The sequence below is a fragment of the Cryptotermes secundus genome, unplaced genomic scaffold (assembly GCF_002891405.2).
Source record: "Cryptotermes secundus unplaced genomic scaffold, Csec_1.0 scaffold207, whole genome shotgun sequence".
Taxonomy (NCBI): Eukaryota; Metazoa; Arthropoda; class Insecta; order Blattodea; family Kalotermitidae; genus Cryptotermes; species Cryptotermes secundus.
The window spans coordinates 1-21,360 of record NW_019737982.1 but is presented as its reverse complement, the minus strand read 5'-3'; the positions used below and the strand labels follow the sequence as shown (position 1 = coordinate 21,360).

Sequence of the window (21,360 nt, the reverse complement as noted above, 5' to 3'; positions counted from 1 at the left end):
TGAACCTTCGGGTTCCATAAATGCTGGGAAATTCTTGAGTAGCTGCAGAATTGGCGGCTCCTCAAGAAGGGCTCAGCTCCATGAGTAAGTAAGTAAGTAAGTAAGTAAATGCTGTTATTTTATCAGCAACGAAAGTGTGTGCCCAAACAAAATACACACTTATATCTTGATTTATGCTCCAGCCCTACTAAAGCTGTTATCACAATGAAAATGGGAACAGGCTGTACCATAGCTGACAGCTCAGTCAAAACCATCTCTTTAATTTGTGGTCACAATGCTGGCATCTCTGAAGAGACCCAATTGTAATCCAACTGAGGCAAATCGAGAGGAAACAAAACATAGTTTCTCTTCAGCCAGCCTGTGTGGGTGTGGAGGTTGTGGTCAAGCTGTGTTGTGATTTTATGATGATGAGAGATTGATAAAAGTAACTCAATTCTGGTGCTGATTTTGAAAGACTGTGAGTGAGATTCCCGTAGAATACAATCAGGCCCATTCCGCTCCTGATGTGACCACAGACTAACCGACCTGTAGTAGATGACATGTAACCCTCATCTTCACTGCTGTGGAGTTCTGGGACCATAGTCACTCCCTTTCTCCTACCCAGTATCTTCTCCTTCCTTTATGTCTCTGGCATATAAATTTTGGTTTAATGTTATGGGCAGTACTTAAAAAAGAAAGACAGAATTGGGGTACAGAACACCCATTTTTCTTTTCACAAATTTTAAACATCACTTATCCCCAAAGTGTCCCAATCCAAATGACATTACATGGAGTAGGACACTCGCTGTCTCAAATTATCAGACTACTTTTCACATACTTTAATCATGTCAGTTGAAACAATTCAGATCACTCAAACTGGTAGAGCCACCTCATAATGGAGGGTTACATTACAAATGTCTCACACCTTTTAGGGTCTTCTCCACAAATATGCACCAACCTCTTCAGTTTATCTCCTTCATGACAGGGTCCACTCAAAATTTTGAATGTGATATTTTAAAATATGATACGGTAAATTCTGATTCTTGTCTTACTTGCAATTAAAAACGATACTGCCCTTTATCATCCAGTTTCATTCAACCAGCTGCTAGCTGGCACTGTCATCTGATACAAGAAAAATGGATTTAATATTCTAAAGTGAATAATGCCAGCCAGGCCCTGAATTACATCCTGTTTTATATCCAGCAGACATATAATCCCCCCCCCCCCAAAAAAAAAAACTTCCTAAAACCTGTGATGTCCATCACAATTTCGCTTATTTAAAGTCACATTAATTTATTATGAAAACTGTGAATTAAAATTATTTATGGATATACAACAAATGAACATGTTAATGCACAGTATATCCTCACAAGTGTCACATCTGTTAACACAACAAAAACCACCAATACACCACAATCGTATGACCACTCTTCTGTTATGAATGTACTTTCCACACATCATCCAAATATCCATCTCTGGAAGTATGCACACTTTCGAGAACATGCACCATTCCACTACAGTATTCCCTCGTTTCATTATGAAACAAGACACAAACGCATATCACACTCAAAGAGAGCACCTCACGGGAACCAGTCCGTTTCGTACCTTCCTAAAAAATAAAAAAACAAAAATAATGTTGGTGTTCATTCTGCTCTTTGGTCTGTACACCGTGTTGATATGGGCTGTTTCATGCGTAAACACTGCATCCAACTTTAGGGTTGGAGTAGGGTGGGTGTATGTCTAGGTTACTGGTCCAGCAGACCCACGGGGGAAGCGCCTGTGCCCCGTCTGGGCCAACAGAAACAGTGACCTTGGGAATGTTATCAACAGTGGCCCAACCACCAAGAACCTCCCCATACAGGTGTCAAACCACCAGTGCGCTTGGTGGCAATTAAAAAGCTATTTCTGACATGTTCCTGTGCACTGTTCCTATAAGCCAAGATCAGCAGTCCTCACCCCATGGTTCTGCTGGACCAATACACGAACATTCACCCACTCTACTCTGACCCTGAAGATGGAAGCGTCATGTACTTCCGAAACATCAGTAACAATGCCCACATCAGCATGGTGCAGAGACCCAAGAACAGAATCAACATCAACGGTGAACCACCATGAAAACCTAAAATCAGTATAAAAAATATTTGACTTAACAAGTTACAATTCAGCCTGATACAAGAAGCTTTTCCACCAAAAACAACAAAGTCTCATGCTTGTTCCTATATACATTGCAGGCACAACTGTATATGCAACAAAATGATGATGTAACAACACCTGCTACACCATTCCTCAAGTAAAACAGGCACAACAGCTGTGAACCTCACATTCTGCCCAACAGTCAGTAATAAGGTAAAGTTGTCCCAGTGCTTAATTATGCCATGAAGACACATGGGTGAGAGCAGATATACCTAGATCCACATATTTTTGACCTTGGCACTAGTTCAAAGTGAGTAACAGTCAGTAATAAGTGTTTCCAGTTCATATAGCTTACAGCAAATCAAAAAAAGAGTTATGGCTTGCCAGAGACAATGCAGAATCTGATGCTCATTACTGAAAGGAAAAGGGCATCTCTGAACGCAGAACAAGATCTGTGTTTGGAGAAAGTTCAGCCAATAAGCATAATTTTGTACATATGATAGATACCTCACTATGACTTAATAAAACAACTAAAGTAAACTGTTAATAATTAAAATATCCTAAGCAATGTTAAGCTGTTGTTGACAACACAGCCAACAGATGAGGAAGCAGGGATTGAAAACAACACAACAAAACACAGTGTAACAACTTGAATTAGTGCAGCATCTGCATGTACAGGCTGAAAACCTTCAAATCATTCCCATCATGTCCACCTTTCTGCCATGACTCATATCAACCTGTTCAAGCCACATACAAGTTTTCCCATTTTCACTAAAAAGGTAGTGAGAATGCTACGTTCCCAGTACATGTTTAGGTGCATCTTAGTTTCTTCTTTCCCATTATGTATTCTTCCTTTTGCCACATCTCTTTAAACAAGGAGTTATGTGGCATATTTACAAATTTTACTAACAGTTAAAATATTTCCCCTTAAAGTAAATCATGTTTCTTATTCCAGCAATTAATTATGTAAGTAATTGTACAATCACTTTTAAAATGGAAGACTGAAGAAGGCGTATGTCACAAGGACTGCAAGACGAGTTACTGCCCCGCCGTAAAGAATCAACTGTCACAGGCTCCTTGTGTGGAGAACATCAGACTTTTCACATGTTTTTATTCAAATGAAATAACGTGAGAATTGAAGACATCAAGGCAGTTTTTCAGAGTATGAGAAAAGCAGCACTAAGAAGAGCATTTAAATACCTATGAATTATCAAAAACACATTTTGCACATGAGATGTACATGTCAGAACTGATGGGGGAAAATGTTACGAACATTCACTCAACAAGAATGCCTGTGTGGCTTCAAATATGATGAAAAGTCATTCATACTACTTATGCTCTTATAATCTTCTCTTGAACCGTGTAGGAGTCACTAGTTCAACTTCTCCCTATATAGACTCGGCACAGACCACTCACAGAAAACACATCACTGCTCAGCAATGGATATCATGTATTGTTGACAGGCATGTCCATCCATGCACACTCTAGCAATGGATGCCCTATGGTTGTGCATTCATTGCTGTGATATGTGTTGACTGGTCAGTTACCTAGCAACGCTGTCTCCATCCATGTTACTATACTGTGGTCTTCTAGGTTATAATCCCATGTAGTCCTGTATGTGGGTACCAATGTTTTAGAAGAATGTACTGCTTCCATGAAGTTAACTCTACATAAACCAGAGTGCACTCGACAAGTAGGCAGACCCACTGTCAGGTGACTCGATCAGGTGAAGAAGATTTGAAGATAATATGCATTAGAAACTGGAGACAGAAGTCACAGAATCGGGACCAACGGCAAGCAATCATAAACAAGACCAAGGTTCATCATGCACTGTAGCTCCCACAGGAGAAGTACTGCTTCCATCTGCCTGAAGACAGAGACACTATTTTCCTCTGAAATGTTACCTCCCAACTAAGAACATGATCACATAACCCAGACAACCAGAATGTGAGCTATCACCATTGCAAAAACTTAAGTTTTAGGGACAGGAGAAAGATTATACAGTATATCCTAATTATCAGAGCTAATAAAGGGATAAAGCCATAGGAATAATAAATAAAAAACAGATATAATACAAGATTTGTATGTGATCTGGAGGCCATAATGATTGTTGAAAACAAAGATTCAGAAACACAGGCATGGTATCAAATTTATTCAATTATTAAAGAAAAAAAAAGACTTATGGAGAAAATGTACTGCACAAAAAATGTGTGATTCGTTTTCCTTTAAGACTTCTGTTCCAAAAATTCTTCAGTCTAACAAATATGTACCAAGTATACACATCAGTTACATGCAGAAAACATGTGGGTGTTCACGTAAAGTTTCATTATAATTATCTGATCAAAACGAAAATTTAAACGAAAAGTCTTTGTAAAATCCTGCACTATCAAAGTTCATAATAGTCGCATCCATGCAAACTTGATAGGGGCTCTGCAATTCTGACAGTGCTCTTGAAATCAGAAGTACTATGAACTGGAAGTGACAGGCAGCAGTAGATTTAGCCTGCTTGAAGGTGCACCATTCTGGATGGAGGGACATACATTATCATGCAACCAGAAGTTGCAGTCAACCAGCGCCTGGAGATGTTTTGTTACAGAAGGATCTCATCTCATGCCCTTCAGGCAGAACAAGTAACAACACAACACTGTACATCCTGAGACAATGGCTTGGTCAAGGACTGGAGATACCTATGATCTGGCCTCCACGTTTGCCTGACCTCGAGGCAATGAAGTTTTACCTCTGAAGTCACAAGAGCAATTATATTTACTGTCAATATCCCTGTGTGTGTGTGTGTGTGTGTGTGGGGGGGGGGGAAAGGTAACATACATTTTTGCTCCCTACAAAAATGGTGACATGTTTGAATACATATCATGATGGAAGAGAAAAGGATAATAAAGGTGAAGCAGAAAGAAGAGAACAATAGTGAACAGGAAGAGATGGCTTCTTCCTGATGCCTTGGGCTTCAAAGGGTTAAAATTAGTGGCTTTTCCTGTACCTCTAAGTTAAATTGTGTCTTAATGGATTCTGGTTTTACAGTGCATTCTGAAAATGTGTGGTAAGCAGATGACTGAAGCTCTCAATATAAAATATCAAGAAATTCTATTGTCACTCATTACACACAAGAACAGTGCTATAAAATGAGGAGCGATTTTTTTAAAATTCAAGTTGAAGGATCGGCTTCAAAACATTCTGAAATACAGACATAAATGTACTGTGCTCCTGTTACAGAACAAAGTACTACACATAACTCATGCACCTACATACCACCAAGGCAGACCAGAGCCAACATAAGCCAGTTTTGAGGTTACAATGCACAAAGGACTCAAACACTAAAGCAAGCAACACAGGGTTTCAAGAGTACAGCATCAGTAAGATAAATTCACACAAATACAGGGAATCAGTCAGCACACACTGTAGAAAGCAATGTGCACAAAAAGAAAAAATGGAAGAGACATGTTTGGGTTTTGACATTCATCACTTGGGAACTGGGGACATAAATTTTTAATTTGGGGGTAATGATACTTTGATGCTAGGCCATCTGGGCTCAAACTGTGCCATCACAACAGTGACATTGGGCCTATCAGAGTCACACTCCACTGACACAACGATGTGACACTAGGCCAGCTGGACTCAAATTGTGCCATCACAACAGAGACATTGGGCTTATCAGACTCACACTCCACTGCCACAACGATGTGACACTAGGCCAGCTGGGCTCAAATTGTGCCATCACAACAGAGACATTGGGCCTATCAGAGTCACACTCCACTGCCACAACAATGTGACATTATGCCTGTTGGAGACACAAATGCAATGTTGCAATAGTGTAACATGATGTACAATAAAATTAAGTATGTACATTGATCATGGAACAATTATTACAAACCTCTATTGCCTAAAAATACTGGATTTTATATCTCATGTTATTATGGGGATGACAGAAATATTGTAATTCAGATGTAACAGTTTATTGTCCAGGAATAGGGGATTTCAAGCCAGTAGATACTATGAGATTGGCAGACACATTTTAACCCAGGGTTTACAGTACTAGTCTTGAAAAAATGCAAAGTTTGGCCAGCTGGACCACATGCATGCTACTTGCAACAATGGCCTACATGGCTGATAAAAGTAAAGTGCTGCAGAAATACACACACTCTCACAAAACAATATTAAAAAAATCAAGCACTTTGTTAATGTAATTACTGAAATAATTTTGCAAGTGAAGCACTAAGAGTATTATCGGCTACAAAAGAGGTAACAGTGTCTGAACAACTTGTAGAAACAATTCGTTTTTCGTGATGGCACAGATATAGATAGAACATACTGCTGGAGGCATTTCATTTCAGCACTGCAAAGCAGTACTAAAATTTCAACTGTAGCAGAGATTTCTCTACATGCTAATATTGAGAAAACAGAAATATCTTTACATCTCTTGCCTCTTTCCCAGATAATCTGAATATAATGGTTTATCAGTTTACATATTTATTTATTTATAACTTATTTCAACAAACTGTCAGTAGCTCAGATTACAGTGTCAAATGGTAGGATGATTGCTGAATAGTGAACAGGAAAAGATGTGGAAGGAGGGAATCATGGCTTAATTTGAGGTAAATCCTGGCATCTGACCAGAGGGGCTGAAAAGAATTATGCAGGACCTCACCCAGGATAGCCAGTCTTCTGTTGAGATCTGAGCCCAGTACCTCCCAAATTCAAAGCATGAGTAGTGTGCACTTAACCACAACATTTGATGAACGTTTTGGTGTGAGAAGACTGATCAGTCCCCTTAAAAGAACTCTTCAGGAATGCTACCTAACTCTGCAAATAAGTAACCAGCTAGCTATAAGGAGCCAAGTCCCTGAAAAGCCAGCTATCGTTCATCTACTCAAGAATTTTCCAACATCTTATCAAACCCAAAGGTTCATTACCGTGTTCACAAGAGCCCATCACTGGTCCCTATGCCACACCAGATGATTCCAGTCCATACCACCCCAACCTATTTCACTAAGATCCATTTTAACAGTATTCTCCCACCTATGTCTAGGTCTTCCTAGTGGTCTTTTTCTTCCTAGCTTTCCCACTAAAACACTTTATACTTTACACAGGTTTCTCCAGCCTCCTACCATTTCAACCCTCTTCCATCCAAACATTCTCCTCAGCACCCTGTTCTCAAACACCCTCAGTCTATATTGAAAGTTATTTTTAATATAATTGAAACATGTGAACAAATTTGTTATTAATTTCTGTTAACTGAATGTGACATTTTAACATATATCATTTAATTATCAAATTAAATGAAAATGGTGTTAAACTTCTATAGAGAAATGATTTCTCAAACAACATGAAGGATGGGTGCCTGATATCTATTTAATAAATATCACTCCTTTCAAAACTTGAATCACTGTCCAAAATTTATAATATCCTTGTGTAATGATATTCTACATGAGACTTGGCGTGAATATTATGCTTTCAGACTTCTGGGGTGTGATGCTGTAAAGTCTTGTAGATATATGTCAATGTTTTGGAGAAACCTGTTGCTTCCATCTTCAGAATCTTCTAGTATCAAGATGTGCATACCAGGTTCCTATAAACCACTGGTATGTATCAACCGCATTATTGTATAAAAACCCAGAAAACAATCAGCTTAATGAAGCAATGTCTATTTGGTTCCAACTTCTGACTTCAAATGTAGTGAATTACAGTTCAGGTTAACTAGAATATAGCTACTCTTCGAACCAGAGTACATCATACCTTTACGTACACACTCCTATGGAAAAAAGTGTTAGTATGTTAAATACTCCACACTTGTCAATCTTTTAACCTTCTAATAACAATGTAATGATCCACATCACTGGCAATGCACCCTTGTTCCCATAGCAGATGCAGTATATAAGTTTAACACCTACATCAAATTGCTATGAGAATACGTGAAAACGTCCATAGCCATTGCCACATCCCCTATAACACATCATTCACCAAACATCCTACCATTTCATGGTACATGGCTACTGACAGCATTGTTAAATGAACTGTATATAAAATGAATGAATACAGCAAACCTATATTTCTACGTAGAATCTAGTCTCATAAACAAGACTTTACTGAGCACACAGTCAAAATGACAAAAGACTGCTATAATTACAGGACCTGTCACTGAGAAACAACACTGCAGAAAGCATGCTGAAGGAAAGCATGTTACCATTCTGTACCAAGTTATATCAATTCTCATCTTTCAAAACAATTATTTTCTACATTGAAACATGCTTCTTCCATTTTAAAATTCTCTGAGTCATAAACATATTGAAATAATTCCATATTCAAACATAATATATAATCAAAGAATATATAAAATGAATGCAGTCTTCGACATGTATTTAATAACTGCATGTACTTTCTTAAAATCTGAGTAGTGTGATACTAACACACTGAGGTGAAATCATTTTCAGTCAAGACTATTAGTCAACATTTTGGAAGCAACTGCAAAATGTCACGGACTGAACCTGATATAATGGATCTTAGACGAATGATGAAAAAGACTCAAGGCAAACACAGTACAGTAAAATCTTTATGATTTTGAATCTGTACAGTTCTGACCGGCTTCTTTACTTTTACGTGTTTTATTTGCATTGAATGGGAATTTGCCATAAATCAAAATGTTAGTCATATAGTATCTGTGTCTTAATACTATTTACGTTAACATATGCTGCTAGATTGTGAATTACTTGTTTTATGAACTATGACTTGGAAATATTTCCATATAATTATGTTCTATAATTCAGACTTTTCCTTCCCCATATTACACCAAATTAGTCAAGTATTTAATGTACATATTAAATTTTAAAATTTATACATGTTGATCCACTCATTCTAGATCACATATTAATAATCAGAATTCATGTAATAATTTTGATAAAACAATATTTGGCCATAAGTTCAGGTGCCTGGCTGTCTGTCTAGTGTCAGACAGACATGCTGAATCTGGGAGGTGAATTTTTCAACTTCTCATTACAAATGTGCCAAGTAAGTGGAAATATATGCTACTAAAAATATGAACCTAAGGAAGAATATCACATCTCACTGCAACTATCACTTTTGTGGAAGTGGAACATTTTAATGGAAGATTGACACATATCAAAATAACCAAACTTCCAGCATTTAAAGGTGCCCTGTAGACAGTTTGACCAAAATCACAAACCATAACTCAAGCTAGAACCATCATAAAAACAGAAACACCTTGTAACTATTTTCATTGCAGCTGTTAAATTCCTTTTAGAAAAGAGTCTTTAAATTAACTGTACGGGCACTTGATAAAGAATGGTACGAACAGACAAACTGTCTCAACTCATGCCTACTTTCAAAATGTGCAATCAACAAATCAGGCAGCACTATGTATCACTTACACGTGCTCTGGGTGCTCACGGATGCATTCTATGAGTTTCTGCGGTTTGAGTACACCTGTACAGATCCTATGTACAGCTGTGAATAAAGGAAACCTGAAACAAAACATTAACTCACTTGAGTCCCTGTCATTTTGTGCACTAAGTCCCTGGTTCCTGGACATTTCTGACACAAAATAAAGTAATTGCTGCAATCATAAATGCACATATCTGCATGCATGGAATTTTGTGCACTTTCAGGTCAATGATTGGAGGGACACGGAAGTTTCACAATTTTAGCAATAAAAACTGAAAGGAGCTCAAATACAATAACAAATTCAAAGCACACCATAAGAATTATGGTGTGTCAGCGCACAGGAATCTGGCTCTGACATGGAGATACCCACAGGGTGGGTTTCTGTTTCTCCCATGACAAGGTGGTGATGATACCGGGAACATGTAGGTTAATGAGGACTTCAAACCACTGAGGGAGCACAACTCACTACATTTGCAAAGGATCAATTCTGTCATAGGCAGGACTGAATCATACCAGATTCTAACCCAAGACCTTCAGTCTTACCCCAAACCCTTCAAGTTCCTTTACAGTCACAGAAACTAGTCATGCAAACAGTACTATCTTCTTAAATGTGATGCAGTGTAGTGTGGTAGAAGTTTAGCAATGTTTTGGAAGTATATACGGCCTCCATCTACAGGGTTAAAGAGCAAGCCAAGTAGATAAAGGAAGCAAGCTGAGTGGCAAATATTGTCACATGATGGAGTGACTCTCAACAGAGTTTTGGATTGGAGATTGGAGTTACTGACCACTTACAGGTTGTAGCTACAAATAAATATAACACTATCGCTGATTTCCACACTTTACCAATCACTCCAGCACATGCTAAGTCTTTTTGGTCTGCTTTCACTAGTCATTTCCTGGCAACGGATTTCAACAAGGTAACTATAACAGTCTCACTGAATTACACACTCCACATATCACTGTAATTACAACAAAATATGGCAGTCTAGGAATATGCACTGAGAGCTCAACTGAGTGATGACTGTGCTACTAACTGAACACAGTTTATGTACACAATGAATATTGATATAAAGATTCAATGCAGAAAGCTCTGAACTTCACTGCATCAGACATAACACTGAAAACTGGTTTATTTGAACTAAAGACAAATAAAGCCTTACTTGTCCTCCATACTTCTATTTTTAAGCATAAAATTAACTTCTGAGGCAGTGATTGGTCCTTGAAGCTTCTGGCCATTAAGCAGTTCTCTCTCCAGCTCCTCGATACTCTGCACACAAACAAAAAGGAAATTAAGAACATGGAATTTGTTTCAGTATAGCAAATGGGTGACATGACCATTAAGCAAACTCATATAAGTTTGACTGCCCTTGAAATGACTGTTGCATTTTCAAACTACCACCCTGTTTCTTGGCATATAAGAATAAAAATGTATATATGACACTTGCTAGACCACATGAAACAAAGAGCTGATGACAGACACTGATATTGACAGAAATGTGTTTCATGATGAGTACTGCAGTGTACACCCTTCCAAACTGTCAAATAAATCAAGAAATTATGACAGAACTGCATGTTGACAGGATGAGCTCTGAAAGGATATTAATACATCAACCGAAATGAAAAAAAATCTGTATGACCTCTGAAATGATAGAAGGAATATCTTCTGTAATCTTGCTCAATAAACATAATCCTGGAAAGGATGACAAAATCTCAATTGCATGAACAAGCTAAAGAGATTCATATGTTTTTACAGTCTCACTGGTTTGTGCAACAATTAGAAAAATTGATCATAACCTTCTAAACTGATTGAAACAAATAATTATGGAACCAGTAACAAAAATTAAATTTGAAGGGTACAGCACAAAAGTGGGATGTATCTATTTGAGGTGAACATTCGGTTTTACATTGTTTCACACATGCAAACAATCTCCTGACGTACTGACGGAAGAAGAGCCGATTCAAGTGGTCACATACACATCACCACCGAGCAGGGTGGTCTGTCAGTAATGCTCTACCTTTGTACGAGTATTTACAAGGTGCTCTGTTTGAGCCATGGCTGGGATACTGCCTATCCTGGCTCACATAGTCTGGAATGACTCTTGGACCCACACAGCCTCCTAGCCAACAGGCAATGGGGGCTCTATCACTGGGAGTAAAGCAGCTGGGGTGTGAAGCTAACCACTCACCTTCATCCAGTCCCAAGGTCAAGAATGTTACAGCTTGATGTACCCCAGGTTATTAATGGGTATGCTTTATTCTAATGAGGGGTAAAATTTATGTTTTATTAATTAGAAAATAATTATAAGTTTTATAAATTTAAATACGTCGGGTGAACCACAAGTTGGAAACCTGCCGAAAGCCACAGTTGAGACGCCATACATTCTTTAGCCACCCAGTGTCAGTTGTACAGTCTATAGAAATTGCTGACAAATTAACTGACGACACGAGACAAGTCTCGCCACCGCACAGTTTGCTGACTTTATTGGGTCTGTGCGAGCAGCTTTCTGTGATGTTGAATTTTGAGGGGCTCGAACAGGAGGAGCCGCGAACACTCTTAAGAGTCGCTCAGAATAGTCGCATGGTAGGAAGGAGACGCAATGAAGTCAGATGTCTTCCTCCTATATAAGCGTGAGTACTTGCCTGTGTTCGGATCACTGATGGTTGTCAATATATGATTGTGGTTCAATGATTTTGGTTAATTAATGGGTTCTTAGGATAAAATTGGTTAAATTATTTTAGCGTATAAACCTTGGAGTGTTACAGAGTAATTCTGACTTATTGAGTGATGGTTTAGATACAAGTATCTGGTATAGTAATTAAGTTTGGGTGTAACATTTGGTTTGTTAATTGTTGGTTAAAATTTGAAAGTTGGTTAAATGATTCACTATTGGAGTACATAAGTTTGGTTTACGCCATGCAGGTTTAGTAGACTAGGGGTAGTAAGGTTTAAGAGGTAACTGCAATGGGTGTAATCACAGAATGTGTGTTAACACATTCAGGACCGGAGGGGCCAATTGGCCCTCTATGTTTCTATAGTGTTGCAGACCGGGCGGGCCAATTGACCCTTTTCTGACGCATTATGTTGCAACCGACTATATCTTGCTGTGTGGCCACGTTGCATCATAACTACTGCATAGTTGACCTAGGAAATGTTTGCTAGCTTAGCCAGTAACATGATCACGCTCATTTCCTGTCACACCCTAAAGAAAAAAGCCTCTGTTCGAGTCCAAGAGGAAGGGGGACATTCTTCTTCAGTCCTGGAGGGATACTTGCGTTGTGAATATGGTTTCCACTCTTCACAATTCGAGTATGGTTGATGTTCAGAGATGCCACGGGCAAGTGAAGAAGCCTCTTTGTATTTCTGAGTATAATATATTCATGAAGGGAGTTGATAGGGCCGACCAGTACTTGGCCTATTATTCCCTTCCTAGGAAAACAGTAAAATGGATGAAGAAAGTTGCACTGTGGCTTATAAAATGTGCACTTTTCAATTCATTTTCGGTTTTCAAAAAGGTGAACAGAAATTCTACTTTGAAATACAAAGCATTTCTGTTGAACTTGGCAAAAGCTTGGGCTACTGACCTCACGGTGGCGGCAGTACCTGTGTCAGACACAGACGTAGTGCAGCCGGGGCCATCTGTTCCCACGCGCTGGAGGCCTCATGTGGACCCCCCTGGACGACTCTCAGGTGATATGTGGAAACATACCCTTGTGAAAATTGTAAAGAGTGAACACTGCAAGAAGAAGTACCCTTCTAGGCAGTGCCATGTGTGCGCTGTGCACAAAAAGCGAAGCAAGACTTCCTACGTCTGCAAGTTCTGCGTCATGCCTCTTCACAGAGGGGAATGTTTCCAGAAATATCACACTCTGAAGCACTTCTAGGAGCTCTGGTAAGTGTTCTCCAAAAATTTTAGTTCATAAAATTAATTAGATTTTATAGTAATTTTTAAAGTGAACAGTGCACAAGTTAGGGTGCTAGGCTTAAAAACCCTGGCCCCCAGGGCGATTTAAATATTTAAAAACCGGTCCGCAATGTGTTACTAGGCTGTACATAAGCAATTGTTGATTTAATTATATTTGTTCTTATTTTAACATGTTTAGTGTTTATTTGGGTATTAGTAATAAATAATTCATTGGGAGGAGTAGAAGCTATCCACAGATGTTGAACTGATGGAAATTAGGTGGGACTTTCTAAATTTTGATGGTGGTAGCAGTAAGATATAAAAAGAAATTTTTGTGCCGCAATCGTTGTGGCACAACAAGCTATATGCCCTCTCCCCTGTAAGTTTTCATGGCGTGATGCTTAATTAATTAAGTACTGCAACAAATTCACCTTTACCATGCTCTTGTGGGGGCATGCGGTAGTGCAGTAGGTTGAGGCACCATGCTACAAGCCGGAAGGTCGCAGGTTCAAGTCCCTATGAGGTCATTGGATTTTTTTTATTTACCTAATCCTTCCAGTGCAACTATAGCCCTGGGGTTGACGCAGCCTTTAACAGAAATGAGTACCAGGAATATTCTTAGAATTTTCTTGGGGGTAAAGGGCAGCGGGTGCGTAGGGCTGACAACCTTGCTGCCATCTATGAGGCGATTGCCTAGAAAATGTGGGAGCCTCAATATCTCATAACCCTATGGGCCTCCACGGCCTGTTACAGGGATACCTTTACTTACTTTTACCATGCCCTTGTTCCTAAAGATTACCGTTGGAATGACGGTGCTTTCTGATCGTTTGCGCAACTTTTCACCTTCATTAGCACGAATAATGGTCAATACTCTGAATTAATATTTTGGTTTTATTCTCAATATTCTGGGGCACGCGATAGCATAGTTGGTTGAGGCACTATGCTAAAAGCCGGAAGGTCACGGGTTCAAGTCCCGATGAGGTCATTGGATTTTTATCAATTGACCTAATCCTTCCAACTGCACTATGGCCCTGGGGTCGACTCAGCCTCTAACAGAAATGAGTACCAGGAATTAATTAAATAATTTTCCTGGGGAGTAAAGCGCAGCCAGCGCGTAAGGCTGACAACCTTACCGCCATCTTTGAGCCGATTGTCTAGATAGTGTGGGACCCTCAACATCTCACAACCCTATGGGCCTTCATGGCCTGTTACAGGGATAGCTTTACTTACTTACAAATAAAATTATAGAAGGTTCAAACTAAATGCATGATCAAACTTCCATACATGTGCAATGGTTTTATGCAGATGTTATGTACCTTTCTTCCTTTTGATTATTTTATTATTTAATGGCGCTTTCAGTAGCTCAGACTACGTGTCAAATGATATGCTGACTAGTGGACAATGACTGGGAAAGTATTGGGAACAGTTATAGCCTAGAGCCATGCTCCAGGCCAGGATTTGAACCAAGGGCCTCTAAAATATGAAGCAGGAGTGCCACCCATCTCTGGTCATTTTTCCTCTTTTAAAACTCCTACCATTTGAAGCATATGAACAAATGTGTAATCTTCAGTCATAATGAGTGGTTCAACATAAAGATTTCATACTGATAACATATTGGTAACTGGCTCACAGATGGCGACGAGGTTGACAGCCTAACGTGGTGACTGCCCTTTACCCCAGGAAGATTCCTGGTACTCATTTTTGTCAGAGGCTGAGTTGACCACAGAGCCATAGTGCGGCTGGAATGATTAGGTCAACTGAAAAATCTTGACACTGGGAACTGAACCCATGAACTTCTCGCTTGTAGCATAGTTCCTCAATCAACTATGCTACCTCATGCCCTGATAACATATTGGTGCATACCGAAAAGGCAAAGCTTTTACTGTGCCTAAGTGCAACACTATGGGGGGACATATAGAGGGCATGGAGTTACAGGGCCATGCATTCATAATTTTAACTCTAGATTAAGGTGCTTTACAGTGTACTCACTCACTCATTCTCTCTCTCCTTTGGACAGGAGGATGTGTGGTCCCCACAGCCAATCTCAACACAGTGCCAAAGAAAAATATCCGTGCCCCTACCAGAAATCAAACCTTGTACATCCAGCCTGTAGGTAATTACTTTGCTGCCCATGCAGCTGTGACTCATATTTGCAAAACAAGCTGAATACCCATTCTATGTACAGGGATAGGATGGCTATTCTTGTCACTATCACAATATACAGTGTGATTCAGAAAGATGGACACAATTTCAGTTGGCTATATTTCCTGAACTATAGGTTGCATTTGAAAGAGGATGTTGTAAAGTTTCTAATAGTACCGCTAGAGCATTCCAGCACCGCGTCAGTTGTAAGCGAGATGGCTACTATGAAACACAAGATTTTTTGCATTCGTGAGTTCAGTAAAAGTGAGTCTGCAACTGCGGTGCAGTGTGCATTTCGTCGTAAGTTCAACATCCAACCTCCAATGAGGAAGAGCATTTATCGTTGGAATAAAGAATTTGATGAAACTGGCTCTCTGTGTAAGGGTAAAAGCCCTGGCCCATCGTGTGTATCGGAGGAGAACGTGGAGCGCATTCGAGGGAGCTTTGAGCGTAGCCCAATGAAGTCAACCCCTAGTGCTAGTAGAGAACTTGGACTATCGCAAACAACTGTCTGGCATGTATTGAGGCACCGATTAGTGTACACACCATACCACCTACAACTGGTACAGGCTCTTCGTGCAAACGATAAGGTAAAGCGTGTAGAATTTTGTGACCGTATGCTCAAAAACATGGAAGATAAATTATTTCTGCCTTGTGTAATTTTTAGCAATGAAGCTACATTTCACCTAAGTGGGAAAGTCAACAGGCACAATGTTCGCATATGGGGGCTACAAAATCCCCGTGTAACATTCGAACATGTGAGGGACAGCCCGAAAGTTAATGTGTTCTGTGCAATATTGTTGGCAAAGGTTTATGGACCTTTCTTTTTTGATGAAAACACGGTTACTGGAGTAATGTATCTTCGAATGCTGCAAAACTGGCTTGTTCCTCAAATGAATGAAGATTCAGGAGATTACATTTTCCAGCAGGACGGAGCTCCACCCCATTGGCACCTGAATGTTCCAACGTTTCCTGAATGAATCTCTACCTCAACAATGGATAGGTCGCATGGGAAATGAAGACCTGACACTTTAGTTCTGGTCCCCGAGGTCTCCTGATCTTACTCCCTGCGACATTTTCCTGTGGGGATTTGTGAAAGATGCAATTTACGTACTGCCTCTTCCAACAAATTTGAATGACCTAAGAAATCGTATCACAGCTGCAGTGAACTCAGTGACGCAAGATATTTGTCATCAAGTGTGGGATGAATTCAGCTATCGTCTAGATGTTATCCATGCAGCCGGAGGGGGGCCACATTGAACATCTATAAACTTCCATGTATGTATAATCAAATGTAATTTACAGAATTCAAATGCAACATATAATTCAGAAATATAGCCAATTGAAATTGTGTCCATCTTTCTGAATCACCCTGTACAGCAGCTCTGACTGTAAAGAAGGAAAAGCAAAGAAATCACAAAATTCAAATTTAGTGATGTAATCAGAAAAAGAAAGACAGACTGTGAATGAGGATACAAATTTCATCCAAAAACTCTACCACAGCACTTGGCATATCACTTTAACAAGCCAAGGATATCATACTCGTATATCTCATGTTATATTTGGACCTTCTCTGTTATGTCCATGGTAGAAAATGGAAAATTTACATGTATGTAAACATATTTTGCACATTTCTGAAGTTTTGAAAACTTCATTACATACTTTAATTTTGATGTTGACTGTTTTCATCATGTGCTCGCTGGCATCATGTGGAGGTGGGCTGTGTTCCTGGGGTTTCATGAGAGCACACCTTTACTTCAAGGTTTGACTGGGGAAGGGGGAAGCTGGCACACCATCTGAACCAATACAGGACTGGAACAACAGGGAAATATATGAGAATCCCTACTTTAAGAGCCACCACATGTTTAACAGGGGATGAGATGTGGAACACGGTAGTGACACCCGGTGTGGCAGACGGTCTGTGTGGAATGTCGTGCGAAGGATGAAAAGGGAGAACATAAGGTCTACAGGAAGCCAACACACACTGACCACAACCTGAATGCCACTTCATATAACCATGCAGCTCAGAAATTGGGCATTCTTTCCCACTTATTGCAGGTGAATACAGCATACAATATTGTCACGTGTTGGGTATATTGCACACGACAAGTAACTTCACGCCTTATTTGATATAGTGAATTTATTGAACACTCACTCTCACAATCACACAATTTACAATCTCACAATTACTGCCATCGGCAGTATCACAAATACTTCTCCTGTAGTCACTGCCATGTACTCGATACAACTCGACTCGTCGACTGCTACAATTCACTCATTCGTAACTGGCTCAATCCTCACTACTAAATAGTGTTTGCTGCTCCTTATTTAGCCTTGGCACGGACAAAACAGAAAACGGTTACATTATAGGTACAGCTGTTGCGTGACGCCATGTTTACAGGTTGCCTAGCAGCACTGCCGAGAGTTGTTTACTGCTGTGTAGTAACCGCAATATCCCTTGTTACGTCACTGTGGGAAGTGCTGTTACATCTCTGCGGCAATGGTTGCCTGACACAGATGCTCCTCTGTTGGAGGACAGTACCCCTAAAGAAATGGCCAGAATTCCAAAAAGGCCCAGGGACTCTAAGGGACCAGGGACTTACAAGGAGGCTCTGACCAATATAAAGGTAGCTATCTTCAAGGAAACTTATTCTGAGGATAAGCTTACCAAAGATGACCAGAATTCCATTCTGGAAGCACTGGGGGAGGTGTTACATAGGACTCCAAAGGGAGACTACCACACCTGAAATCCTACAGACTAGTGGGAAGTGCACTTATTCATGGTCTGGTCAATGGCTCACGAAAGCGATTAACAACTACAGGCTGGAATCAGGGGCCAGGCTGAAGGCAACTGATGGCAGGAACCTGCCCAAGCCTGTTAAAGTGGCTCTCCGGACTAGGGACAAAATTGCCCAGAATCAGGAAGAGCTGTTGAAATGGATTGCAGACCTCAATCCAGGACTTCATACTGAGAACTGGAGGGTACTCAATAAGCAGTCTGAGTTGAAAGGCCAGAGGCTTATCTTATTCACAGACCGGGACTCCCATATTGTTATACAGGGGACCAGTTACAAAATATTCACAGAACTCTCATAGGGGCCTGTTAAGGTGCTGGATGATCCTGAAGTTCAGCATCGGGCAGAACCTGTGTCAGATACAGTATCTTCCAACCCGGTCTCTGAGGGGGAGGGGATGAGATACCCACCCCCTTAGTTGACCGGAAGAGAGTATCTGATGAGAAGGAGACAATCCCTCTTCTCGTCAACCCGACCTTACCAGATCAGGGACCTCCCTTGGAGGAAACAATGTCCGATAAAGGAAAAAGTGCTGTGGAAGAAGGTATGGAGGAGGACACCTTTCCCAGCATTACAGAATGAAAACAAAACACATACATACACACAACATACGACTCATTCAAATTAATCTACACCACAGCAAGGATGCTATGGCAATTTTATGGTAATGGTAATGGTAACAGGAATCTTCCTTTCGTCAATTTTGTTAAGGGTACTTCTTAAAATGAATACAACAACTTAACAAAAACTAACATATATTAAGGCACGCAGCAGCACATGCACATGTGAAGATAAACAAGTGCAAAATGAAGTAGCAGCATCTTAAACCCTAACAGTAGCCTCAATCTCACATGCGCTAGCTTTGCATTAACATAATTTTGGTTTGCATTAAACACAACCTGGTATCATTGCATAATTCACACTAAATTCAATATCATATTATTCAAACTCACATTATTTGTGACCTAGCTATATAGCTCGTGACCCAAGACACACAACATTCTCAGGCCAGTCAAAGACAGAGTCTATACAGAACAACTGATTATGCAGGGTGTTCTACACTGGTGAGACGGGTCACACAAACGAGGACCACAGAAACCTCTGATCCAGAATGATAAAGTGTAGAAGAATATTCAATCAGCTAGGGCCACCAGATACTTCGACATCATAATGAAATACTAAAGCTGTCCCATCACACCAGCAGTCACAGAGGTCAACCAATATCACATCAACAAATAACGGAGCTACCATTGAAGCATAGCTTGAAAGGGTATCATTTACATTCTTAAGGGACACAGAGGACTCACAACAGTACATAAGCTTCATCCTTGTTACAAAGGACTGAAATAGCTGCACAAACTCCCTAGTTTCCCCCACCCTTTTTGGCCCAACTTTGACCTAAAACTCAGAATTTTTCCTCCGTTTAATCGTTCCTACTTCTCACCAACCCTTGACTACATGGGGTCTCACCATATCTGACTATTTGTGCCGAAGGAAACATCCAGTCACCTTTAACGGCACCATTTCCTAACAATTCCGTGTAACAGTCCTACTGTCCAGGACCTACATTACCTCCTTTGCCCCTCCCATGGGTCTTAAGGTACATCTGCATATACAACCCAACTGGGCCCTTGCCCTACATACATAAATCCTAAAGATAGAGGCAGTGTGACTGCCCAAATTGTTGGCAACACAGAAAACTTCGCATGGAGCCAATGCCCAGAACAGGATCAACATTAACTAGGAATCAACATGCAACCTTAAAATCATATTTTAACTTGCTGATGCATCTATAAACATTTAACCTACTTACTTCTGAAACATTTCAAAAGTTAGTGTCTACATGTTTTGGGCATTAAGGCAGAATACATTTAAGATTCTTGTGGAAGTGCTATTACCTTCCCAGACTTGACAAATGCCTCTGACACACGACGGTTGCGACCACCATAGCATGTCGTAATGAGATCAGCCACTCCACAGCTCTCAAAGAAAGTTGAAAGTTTGGATCCAGGATAGAAAATGTCAACGTATTTGATCATCTCCATCAGGCCAAGACGGATAACGGCCGCCTTTGTGTTGTCTCCCAGTTCAAGGCCGTCCACAAAGCCAGCTGCACAAGCTACAATGTTCTGCAGAAAAACAGAACATCATATGATAAATTGTTGCATGAAACCACGCTGGCTGCAAATCTGTCTCCTCATGATTTCTACATGATTTCTATTGTCCTAATATAGATTAAATGTTCATCATCATTAGGTCAATAGGATGAACATTTTTAAGATAACAATCTTTCAATACAGGTTCTGAATCATTTTAGAAGAAAATGAAAATCCAGCACTTACCCATAACTTATGGAACCCAATGATTCATTCCTGTGTTCACAAGAGCCCTCCAACTGTCCCTGTCCTGAGCCACAACAATTCAGTCCATTCCACCCCATCCTATCTCTCTAAGATCCATTTTAATATTATCCACCCACCTATGTCTTGGTTTCCTAGGGGTCTCTTTCCTTCTGGCATTCCCACCAATATCCTACATGAATTCCTCTTTGTCCCATTTGTGCTACATGTCCTACTCATTCCATCCTCCTTGACTTGATCATTCTAATTATACTCAGCAAAGAGTACAAGTTATGAAACTCCTCACTATGCAGTTTTCTACAACCTCCCTTCACTTCTCTGTTCAGATAATCCAATAAAATAAGTCACGAGTAATACTGCTGATTTATAACAATATTCAGCATAGCTATATACAGTGAAACATTCAAAAGTAATTTAACACAGGGATTACTGACTTGGAATCTTTTAGTCATTGTTCATTTTAGAGCTTTAAGTATTAAGACTATATACATATATACGTATAGTGATGTGTTTGTTCACTGATTTAATGCTTAGAAGAATGTTGAAAGTTACTTTCTTATGTTCAGATCGTAATCAGTGTTTTCCCTATCTAATATTTGAGCACTAGTATTTTGGGGTGGATACCTTTCATATAAAGTA

At 39.9% G+C, this 21,360-nt stretch overlaps 1 protein-coding gene across 1 annotated transcript; it reads right to left on the bottom strand.

The window, feature by feature from the left end:
• Nucleotides 1-804: 804 nt before the first annotated feature.
• On the bottom strand, nt 805-20,490 carry LOC111870573 (glycerol-3-phosphate dehydrogenase [NAD(+)], cytoplasmic-like; the record flags this gene model as incomplete). Its single annotated transcript, XM_023862968.2, has 4 exons — nt 805-1,588; nt 9,510-9,602; nt 10,683-10,789; nt 20,260-20,490. Coding segments are annotated over 4 exons (474 nt in total), but the record flags the coding sequence as incomplete, so codon positions are not given.
• Nucleotides 20,491-21,360: the final 870 nt, after the last annotated feature.